The following is an 11,469-nucleotide window of genomic DNA, read 5'->3' on the forward strand; positions in this document are numbered from 1 at the left end:
TCAAAGAACACAATATAGATAGGGCATGGAAATCAAGTTAAGTCTTAAAGCTTCATGGATCATGCATCAAATGCTTGCGTTTTGAAATGTGTAGCATGTCTTCAATTTGTCATTTCAACATACCGAAATTGAGAATGCATGTCAAACCATGTTAACCATAAACTCACAAGATATTCACTCTGTTTTTCACACAAGTGTTTATGGGTTAACTAATCTACACTCAAAACAATCTCATGCAATACCGCCATATGCTTGCTCTTCAATCTTATCTCCACTTATCAACAAAATCACACCTTGGATGAAAAAGGACTTTTATTGGATGTAATGAGGCTTAGGGGTGAGGGGTTAAAGAAATGAAATGGAATGGAATAACAATTTTCAAGCAACTTAATGAGCAACAATCCTTTTGAGATTAAGAACTTAAGAATTAAAGATGCTCAATTTTCACTTTCTCACCACTCCCCCAAACTTGAACAAAAACTAATTATTGAATTGAAATAACATTCTTTTGAGATTTTCTTTTGTTTCACTTTTTTTTTTTTTTTTTCATACTACTTTTTTTTTTTTTTCTTTCTTTCACTAATATAAAGTAAAATTGCAAAACAAAGAACACCCCCAAACTTATTCTTTTCCGAGTACCCCCAAACTTGTTTCTTTTCCGAGTACCCCCAAACTTGTTTCTTTTAGCATCATAACACAAACAATCTCGTATTGCTCATTAAGAAAACTTGAAAGGGTAAGGCAAGTGTTTAAGTTAAGGGTAAACATTTATGGTGTAAAGAATTGAAAGGCTAATTACACAAAGGCTCAAAATGGCAATCTAAGGATATTCAATCTTTTGGGACATACTCATTTGGCCATGGTGGATTCCTAGTTGCCTAAATCATTTCCAAGATGTAACATTGAGACAAAGAGTTTCGAAAGATATGAAGCAAGTTCTAGAGATGCAAAGCAAATGAGATGTTCACTCATGAAGAAATTAGTGCTTATAAGGCATGTATGCACTTCAATTAAGCTCAAATCTCACTATATGGCATGTAATGGCTCCCACAAGTCTCACTATGCTTCTCTAGCTCAATATATTGACATGACAAATATGGATATAAATGAAAGCAAACACTTGATCCATAATGATTTATTTTGAAAAATAAAGCTCATAAGACCCAAACATGCTTTCTAGCCCACATTTATATTAAGCTCAAGTTCATCATTGGTGTTGGAAGGAACCTAAAAGAAACACACACACAAAACTAGAAAAGAAAAGACTTTTTTTTTTTTAATTTAATTTAATTCAAATTCAACACTTAGGTACGTACGGGAACAGGGAGTCTCGATGTGCAATGGGACTGAAACAGCTACCCTTTTTCAAGACTATGTTTAATCCAATATACCTTAGTGTATCACAATATCAACTAAAAACACAAAAAAAAAAAACACAAACCAAAATCAACTATTTTTCATTTTTTTTTTATATACTAACTACTAAAAAAAACACAATAAAGCAATAATCCTTCCCCCATACTTAATTCATGCATTGTCCTCAATGTATAAACAAATATAAAGCATGCAAAGCACAAATCAAGCATAGAAGAGAAAGTTAACGCAACGAAACCTAAAACAACTTAAAATTCAAGGAAATAAAATAGAAGGAAGAGTTCAAGAAAGCAAATCTGCGTTTGATGGCTCCTCCACAGCTACAGTTGAAATGGGTTGCCTCCCATGCAGCGCTTAATGTTTAAAGTCTTTCAGCCTAGACTTATACCTCCATTTACTCCTTTGGAGGAGCGGTATGCGGGCGAGTAGCAGCCCTCTTGCTGGTTTCAGCCTCTGGAGGAGGGTCCTCATGGTGTGATGCAGTAGCGTCCTTGCGAGGAAACCCAGGAGGATAACTCTGCAAGTTATTGACTTCCTGAGCAAGCTTGTTTATTGCAGTGTGACAGCGGATCAAAGAGAGGTTCATCTCAGAGATGTAATCGATCATGCATGTGACTCTCCAATCTGTCACCATAATACCATCGCGGAGAGAGGAACGCAAATCATCAATCGAATCCGACAAGCTTTCCAGGGTGGCCACAGGCCGAGGAGCATGAGCAGCTGGTGAGGAAGAGGACTCTCCGGGATGCAGTCTGGGAGAGCGACTAGGCAGAGGAGGGGGACTGCGGCTACGCTCACGTATAGGACGATGGTCCCCAGAACGAGTGAGGCCAGCTCTAGTGGCCGCTTGACGACCTTCTTCCTCCAAAGAGAGAACACGGCGTTGATTGACGCCCATGCGAGCGGTAACCTTGGTTCGAACCATGAGGAAAGAGAAGGAATTTGAAACTGCACGTTTAGACAAACCTTAGCAAAATCTGGAGGAGACAAAAAAGAAAAGAGGTATATGTAAAGCACAAAATAGGGTAGAAATCTCAACAGGCACACAGTTTTAACAAAGCTTCTCCGGGAAGGAGAAGGGTTATGACAGTTCACGGCCCAAGAAACACGTATGCACATGAAAAACTCCCCCACGCGTAAATATTCCTTTCTTTTCCGTGATTTACGGCAATTAGACCGCTTTCGGCTATAGCTTGTCTGTCACAGCTCCTCGAGAACAGTTTGATTCCCCCACGCGTCCTTTCTTTTCCTTGATTCACGGCAATTACCTGCTTTCTGCTGTAACTTGTCTGTTACAGCTCCTCGAGATCCGTTTGGTTCCCCCACGCGTCCTTTCTTTTCCTTGATTTATGGCATGCTTTCGAGATTCTCTGACGCGTAGTTTGACTCTCCAAGACTGTCCATCCAACGGTGGAGAATTGCACGCCTTGTTCCTTAAATAAGTGCATTTTGGGGATGGGACTGTTTACGTCAAAAACCTTTCTTAGAGTTTCAGCTCTTCTCTCTCAGATCTTCAGATCTCCCTCTGATCTTCAGTAATGGAACCACAAACCCAGCAACCAACCGAGGATGGAGGAAGCAACAAAGCAGTCTGGAGCAGTGCTAACATGCATTGCAGGCGGAGCAGTACCAGGTGGGCTCCTACTACAGATCAGATAAGAATCCTCAAGGAGTTTTATGACAATGGAGGTAAGAACCCAACTCCAGAGCAGATTCAGATGATCACTCTCCAGCTGAAACGGTACGGACAGGTTGAGAGCAAGAACGTCTTTTATTGGTTCCAGAACCACAAGTCTCGGGAGAGGCAGAAGAAGAGGTTGACTTCGAAAGTTGATGGATCCATTATTCTCAATTTTGGGTCAACTAGTTCTGCTGGTGTTAGTGGATCCATCATGGACCAACAAGGAGAAGATCACCAGGAGATTAAAACCCTTCCACTGTTCCCCATGCATGATGAGGACATTGGCAACAAGAAGACTCCTTCCGAGGGAGGTAGCAGCTATGATGACTACTCAGGTGGCGGCTACAACGGTGGCTCTCGCATTGTTCTTGAGCTCAGCCTCAACTCCTCCGGATCTGCTGACGTGGTTTAGTTACAATTTTATTTTGTAAATATATGTAAATATAATTTTTTTTTTTTTTTTTGTAAATAAGACTGAATGAAATAAGACGGAATGAATGTTTTTTTTTTTTTAATAATTTATTTATTTAATCAAAAAACACTAATCATAAAACACTAATACACTTATTTATTTAATCAAAAAAACACTAATCATAAAACACTAACACACAATCCACAATCCCCCCACACTTGAACTTAACATTGTCTTCAATGTTACAAAGTATTTTCTTGAAAGCAATTTCAATGAAAAGTCCAAGTATGAAAGAAAAACACAAGTTATTTATAAAACAAAAAAAAACCAAGTAAATAATCACAAATTGAAATTAGAGACAAGAGTAAATAATGACAAGAGTAAGTTAGAGATTTCTCCCCCTTGAAGTCCACAAATTCCAAGCAAGACACCAACATATAACCAACAAGGCAAGGGCCTTGCAATCCAACTCCAATAGTGCCAAACATCATCATTGAGCAAGAAATTCTCCATCAAAAAGTCAACATCAAACCCAACATTATTCAAACAACAAAGTGAAGAAGAAAACAAAAGGTACCAACATGCTTCAAGAGTATGAAAGTAAATGAACACATGCTTAGCCATAAAAAGCTTGCAAAAAGAACAACTACAATGAAGTCTCTCCCTAAAACATTAGGGGTTACAAATTTTTTTTTTTTTTTTTTTTTTGGGTGAAGGCTTGAGATCGATCGTTCCGATTGGACGATCGATCGTTTTGAACTCCGACACTCTCTGTGACTCCAAACGATCGATCGTACGAGATGACGAGATCGATCGTTTTTTCTGTTTTTTTTTTTTTTTTTTTTTTTTTTTTCAGAAACACTCACCAAATTTAAACTTTCAACACAATAAACAACTAAATAGACAAGAAAATGAAATATGCAAGTAAATGATTAAGAGAAACTCCCCCTTGAAGACCATGGTCTCCATTATAAACACCTCCAATCACCAAGCAAACAATACCGAAGCCCTGCCACCAAGCTTGTCATCTTTGGTGTTATACCAAGAGTTTTCTTTCTCCTTCATCTTGCATCAAGAGCATGGCTACCTCCAAGTAGGGCTTTGCTTTAAGGACATCTTGCCAGTCCATTGACCTTTGATTCACTCAAGGGGGCTTCTTGATGCAACCATCTCCCTTGTTCACCTTCTTTGAACTTCCAAAGCAAGCTCCCATGTCAACAAGTGATCCTTTGAGCAATCCTCCAATTTGTTTCTTCTTCTTGATGGGGGTGAGGAGTGACTCAAAGTCTTGTGAACATGGTAAGACCGGAGGAGGTGCACAAGCTTCTTTCTTACTTCTCTCATCTCCCTTTACTCTTGCCTCTCCATAGTAACCCAAAAAATAGCATTCATTCATGTCATCCGAAATTTGAAGGGGAGGAAAGATTTGGAACTTGATTTTGTCTCCAAGCACCTTCATGGTCATGGTGCCTTTCTTCACATTGATCTTGACACCAGCGGTGGCCATGAAAGCTCTCCCAAAGATGATAGGAAGCTCATTGCCAACCATGGGGGTTTCCTCCATGTCTAAGACTATAAAATCTGCCGGTATCACAAACTTTGCTACATTGACAAGCACATTCTCCAAGATTCCTCTAGGATACCTCACGCTTCTATCCGCCAATTGGAGAGTGATTGAAGTTGGTTTCAAAGCTCCTTCAAGACCAAGCTTCTTCAAAGCCGAATAGGGCATTAAATTGATACTTGCCCCAAGATCCATCAAGCACTTGTCAAAAGTAGTTTCTCCAATCTTGCTTGGAATAGTGAAGCTTCCTGGATCTTTGAGCTTTGGTGGAAGCTTTCTTTGAATAATAGCACTCACTTCTTCACAAAGAGCCACTTGCTCATGTTCTTTGAACTTCTTCTTCTTCATGCACATCTCCTTCAAGAACTTAGCATAAGATGGGATTGTCTTCACGCCTTCAAGGAGAGGAATGTTTATATGAACCTTCTTGAACAAATCAATCATCTCCCTCAATTGGCTCTCTTTCTTGAGTTTTTTCTCTTGTTGCCATAGAACTTGAGGGTAAGGGAGAGACACTTCTTCTTCTTGCACAATCTTCAAAGGAGGATTAAAAGTGATACCTCTTTGGAATGGTCTCTCGATTGGATTATCATTGGACACTTCTTTTTTATGGTTGGCCTTGGAATTTGAGTTGTTCTTCAAGACCTCACCTTGTCCTTCATTGTAGTCCAACACAACTTGCTCATGCTTTGATCTCCTTTCAAAACCTGGTGGCTCTCTTGGAGTTACAACTTCTTCATTAGTGGGCATGTACACATTATTCTCAACTTGCCTTCCACTTCTCAAAATAGTGATGGCCTTGGCTTCATGCCTTGGATTGTTGACCACTTGGCTTGGAAACACTCCTTGCTTCCTTTGGCTTAACTCTTGGGCTAGTTGCCCCATTTGTATCTCAAGCTTGCTCATGCTTTGGTGAAGGGCATTGATTTTCTCATCTTGCTTTGATTGAGTACCCTTGTTCTCCACAAAGAAACTCATCAACATGTCTTCAACAGTAGGCTTCTTCAATGACTCTTGAGGTGGCACTATAGGTCGTAGTTGAGGTGGAGGTTGATACGGTGCCCTTTGGAATTGATTGTTGGCTCCTTGATTGTTGTAGTTGGAGGAGCTTGCACCTTGATAGCTACCACTAGACCTTTGAAAACCTTGGCCTTGCTCACGATTCCCAAACCCTTGATCTCGGTTTTGGTTGCCTCCCCACCCAAAGTTGGGGTGGTTTCTCCATCCGGGATTATAGGTGTTACTATATGGATCATTTCTTGGCCTTGGTTGAAAACCAACTTGGTTGCATTGCTCCATATCATCTTGAAGTGCACCTCCTCTTGGACAAAGCATTGTCTCATGTTGATCACTCTCACAAATTAAGCACACTTGCTCAACCATCTTGCTCGACATAGGTTGGAGTTGCTCCCGGTTTCCTTGAGCATTAAGAATCAAGTCTAGCTTCTTATTCATGTTGGCCTCAATCCTCTTCAACTCAATTTGCATTTGAGTATTTGGTGAATCCATGTCATACATACCTCCTCTTCTGTGTTGATCCTTCAAAATGACATTAGCTTCTTTCACCGGTCTTCTATCACTTTGAATATCATAGAGTTGGGATGACTCGGCTAATGAGTCAAGAACACTTTCTGCTTCAATCTCATTCTTCTCCATGAAGCTCCCTTGACAAGCATTGTCAATTCTTCTCTTGGTATCTTGGCTTGACCCATTGTAGAAGGTGCTCAATAACAACCATTTCTTGACACCATGATTAGGGCAATTTTGCTCCATGTCTTTGAATCTCTCCCAAGACTCATGGAACAATTCATATGGAAACTCTTGGAAAGTCATGAGTGAGTTCCTTAATGCATTGCTCTTTGATGGTGGAAAGTACTTCTTGAGGAATGCGGCTTTCATATTATCCCATGAATTGATACTTGCCGCCGGAATCTTGTACAACCAATCTTTGGCCTTATCCTTCAATGAGAAAGGAAAAAGCCTTAGCCTAAGGTTGTCTTCATCAATACCATTGAGTTGGACCGTTGAGCAAACTTCATTGAATAGCTTGATGTGCCTAAATGGATCACCGGTGAAGCCAACATCAAAAGCCGATAGAAGTTGCAAGGTACTTGGCATAATAAAAAAGGCATGAGCACATCGTGGCAAGACAATGCAACTTGGATGATTTGTGAAAGTAGGGACGGTGTAGTCCTTCAATGGCCTTGGTGCATCCACCATATTTGTTTTATGATTCTCCTTCCTTAGTTGCCTTAGCAACCTATTTGCTCTTCTATCAACGTATTGAAGTAGAGTGAGTGGACCGATGGGATGAGGTTCTTCTTCACCACTATCCTCTTGAATGATATGATCTTGATCGTCACTTGGTGTGCTTGGAGGAGATGGATACTCTTCACTTGATTGAGCAATAAGATTCATGCACACCTATAAGAATTCAAAGCAAAGGTAAGTACACAAGTTGAAACACAAAAGAAAACAAAAAAATTTGCTGAAACAGGGTAAACGATCGATCGTTTATATCCTGAGATCGATCGTTTTCTTAAAAATTGGAACGTCCAGGCGAGATCGATAGTTTTTTCAAAACGATCGATCGTTTTTGGTATTTTTCCTCTCTGACACTTGAAAAGATCGATCGTTTCAAAGCTGAGATCGATCGTTTTCTGGGAAATTTCAACAACAACAAAAATTCAAAGAAAAAGTAAAGTTTCTAGCTTCCCCGAAGGCAAACCGAGCTAGGAATCGGATTTCACTCCAATCCCCGGCAACGGCGCCAAAAACTTGTTAAGCCAAATACCTACCCACAAGTGCAAGAGGTACAAGTTATAGAATAGAGGATTAAGTAAGGATGTCGAACCCACGAGGATTGGTAAATCCTTTCCTAGCTAGGGAAAAACCTAAAGGAAAACTAGAAGAATATGCAAATGTACAATCACAAACAAAGGCTCACAAGTGAATACAAGTTCATGGTGGGTATGTGCAAGATGGTGTGTAGAGATTTGATTTGATGTTGGGAATGGTTTCGATTCAAATTCAAACAACAAGAGCAAGAAAAGTAAACTAAGCTAATTAAACAAGTTGTTGTCAAATGGATGAGAGTTAGAGCTTAGATTGTCCACCAAAGCCTCCCTTGCATGCATTGATGCTTAAACTACAAGTGATGCAATCCCAAATACCCAATTACCCTCTTTGCATCCGGATAAGATTACAAAGGCTTAAACTCCTTTAATGTTATCAATTCTAACCGGATAAGTCTAGAATTAACTACCTAAGAACAATTCCTATTACCGGATAAGTCTCAATTCATTGTTCCTAGATGCATAAAGCTTTGAGTTTAGATAATCATGCAAGCAAACCAATCCTAGATCTAGGTGATTTTAACTCACAACCTTCATATGCACATATAGGATGCTATCATGCTATTAATGCTCAAGGTTAACTACTCCCTAAACATTTTTTCATGAGATGACAAACACAACACATTCAAAGTAGTTAAGTTTGAATGAATGCATTCACTTCTTGAATTAGCATATGAAGGTGGTAATGGAAAATTGCATAAAACATAGGATTCACATCAATATCATACAAGATTGGCTAGGGCTTTCAACCCTAGCCCCAACAAATTCACTACTCACTCATAACTAGATAAACAAATTTCAACATTCTAAGATACATCAAGAATAAAGAGTTAAGGAGTAAAGAGTGATTATTGATGATGCCAAAAGTGGTGGTGGAGATGGGTCTCCAAGCTCATGAGGTGGTGGATGTCTCCTTCTCCTTGCTCCAAGCTCTTGATGATGTGGGAATGGTGAAAGTAAGAGTAGCTAGTGATGATTTGTGGTGATGGAGGGTTATGAAAGTGGTGAGAAGATGAGTGTAGAGGTGGAAAAATGGAGGTTTTTGCTGCTGCAAAAATGGAGGTTTTTGGTGAGAGATAATGAGAGAGAGAATTGGCAGATTCCTTTCCCCTTCTTCCGTGAGAGAGAGAGAGAGTGCAGCTGGAGTTGAGTGAGTCCCCACCCCTTTTTTAAGTGTTTTTACCTCCCTAAATTCAGCCATCCATGTTCCCCTTGGTGTCCAAGTGTGCAAGAGACAAAAGCACAATGTGTAGGGAAAATATCTGAATTTCAAGTGAGAGATTCACACAACTATGCTCCTCCATTGCTGGAGAAATGATCCTCCATGAGTGGCGGCTCAAGGAAAAGTTCACCGGAAAAGTCGCCGGAAATGCCGATTTGTAATTTTCTTCCAATCTCCGTGTCTTCTTTTCCTTGCTTCAAATCTCCGCATTTCAAGCCTCCAATAGTGATTTTATTATTAAAGCATGGATTCCTACAAATAAAAGGAAATGGATTAAAAAGAGTAAAATAGCCTGCTAGACAAATCAATTTCTAAGTTATGGGGCACAATTGCATAAGTAATTTATGACTCAACAGTGATGATGATGGTGGATTAGTGTGAGTAATGATGGAGAAAACATGATGATTACACCCTAAAACATGGAATGTTTTTGGGTGATGATGATGGTGGATTTCCTACTCATTTACTTCAATTTTATCTCCACCGAAAGTTTAGATTCTGCCCAAGACTTCTTCATAACAAATATTCCCCCATGAATGTAGATTACCCTGGTAAAATTTCAGATCTTTTAGAAAGGTATTTTGGCCGGAAATGCTTCCAGAATACGTTCAGGTCCGACTTTCAGTTTTCGTCTTTTAGTCAGAACTTTGGACCGATCTTTTGAAGGCCTTCCACTTCTATCTGGATCTTGCACTCTTCATATGAAATGTTCCTTTGGGTGTCTAGAATGGATCTGGAAAGTTTCAGCTCATTTGAAGTTGCGTCTGATCCCTCTCCTCAGCGCCGACGTCCTCCTAGCGGTAGATTATCTAATTGGTGACCACAGCGACTCGAGAAGCATGAAGTTTTTCGGGCGGTTTGCGGCGATTTTCGGCGGCTAATTTAACTGCAGGAGGTAAAAAAATTAATCCTCTCAACACTATCTACATACTAATATTCTCAGTTTTTGAAATCGATCCAGTTTTGATGATTTGGTTTATGGGTTGTCTTTGGCTCCGTCGCGGCTCTTTGGCACCGGCAACTTCTCTGACACTCGTGGCTTAGTTTCCGTCGCGGCCTTGCTAACGTCAGCCACGATATGGAGTTTGGCCGAGCTGGCAATCGGCAAGGCTGGATCAAGAAAATGGTCACGGGCTTGGCTTTTTTTCTTTGCCTCGGTCATGAAAAACCTTATTCCGGTCGGTCAGAAACCCATCGGTGGAAGATGGTTTTTGGGAATTCATGGTCACCACCTCACCAATCCTAGGTGGAGATCGGTCACCACACCACCGGTGAACTTGCTCTAACATAAATTGCCAAATTGGGGTAGTTTTTTCCTTACATAACCATGAGGGCATCCAATTTTCAGATCTCAAAATTGAGAAAAGTTCACCATTAGTCTTTCAACTTAAGTGTCAATACCAATTTGATATCCAAATTCACAACACTACCATTGTGATACTTGAATTATGTATTTGCTATCAATGACATGCTTTCGTTACTCTTCCATCAATAAATACGAGGGTGTATTAGATATTTCACCTATTTTATTAACTAAAATGACATAATTATCTTTCAGATTCTCTATCTATTTAATTAAATGGTTATATATAATTTTCTCCCTCTCTCTCCACTTCTTTCTTCCTTTGTTTTTCTTTTGTTCTCTCTTCCTCTGCAACCAATCATAACCAGAAGTTCAACTTACGAAAAAAGAACAAGGAAAAAAAAGTATTGGAAATTTTCCAAAGCCAACTGGAAATGACCATCAATCAATGCAGACCAAACATAAGCCAAAAGTTGCACCGAAAGCAGCAAGGTTCCAAATAGAATAATCTTGATGATTGTTCAACAAAACTGAAAATTAATTGCTGCTCGCATTTCATGGCTTTTGATTGTAAGGTGCCCATGTGAATGCGTTAAAGATGCACTCAAAGAAACTTGCCTTACACTAGCTATAAGGAAAAACATATAGAAGTTGTCGGCAGCAGTCAACATTGACCACTTTTCCTACACTTCCAACAGAATAATAGTCAAATGATCAACTATTAATCTATTAGATTGACTCCCTAACCGCGTGAAAACCGAGTGGAAGAGTAAACAAGTTTTGGCACACGGGTTCTCTAAGTAGAGTGGGCCTTCTCGGAAGTTACCTATTATTTTCTTGATTTTGAAACAAAACTCTAGAAGAGAAGTCATGATTTCGTTGACCAAAGAAAAAAAAACAGTTCATGTCTCGAGTCCAAACTGAAGGAATCTAAACCATGTTAATTATTCCCACAGAAAAATTGAAATGAATAAATTAATGAACAAAACTGATTAATTTATTCAAAAGATGAAATTAATAAATTAATCTCTAATCCAGAAATAAGTGGATTCATGTGA

General features: G+C 39.5%; 1 protein-coding gene across 1 annotated transcript; it reads left to right on the top strand.

Annotated features, from left to right (window-relative positions):
• The first annotated feature begins 2,357 nt into the window (after positions 1-2,357).
• On the top strand, positions 2,358-3,511 carry LOC133733251 (protein WUSCHEL-like). Its single transcript, XM_062160899.1, has one exon. The coding sequence runs from the start codon at positions 2,913-2,915 to the stop codon at positions 3,465-3,467; it is 555 nt and encodes a 184-aa protein (XP_062016883.1). The 5' UTR covers positions 2,358-2,912; the 3' UTR covers positions 3,468-3,511.
• The last annotated feature ends 7,958 nt before the right edge of the window (positions 3,512-11,469 follow it).

This window comes from Rosa rugosa, chromosome 2 (genome assembly GCF_958449725.1).
Source record: "Rosa rugosa chromosome 2, drRosRugo1.1, whole genome shotgun sequence".
NCBI lineage: Eukaryota > Viridiplantae > Streptophyta > Magnoliopsida > Rosales > Rosaceae > Rosa > Rosa rugosa.

Coding starts and splice junctions, on each gene's coding strand:
- LOC133733251 (XM_062160899.1), top strand. CDS start 2,913: ATGGAACCACAAACCCAGCAACCAACCGAGGATGGAGGAAGCAACAAA.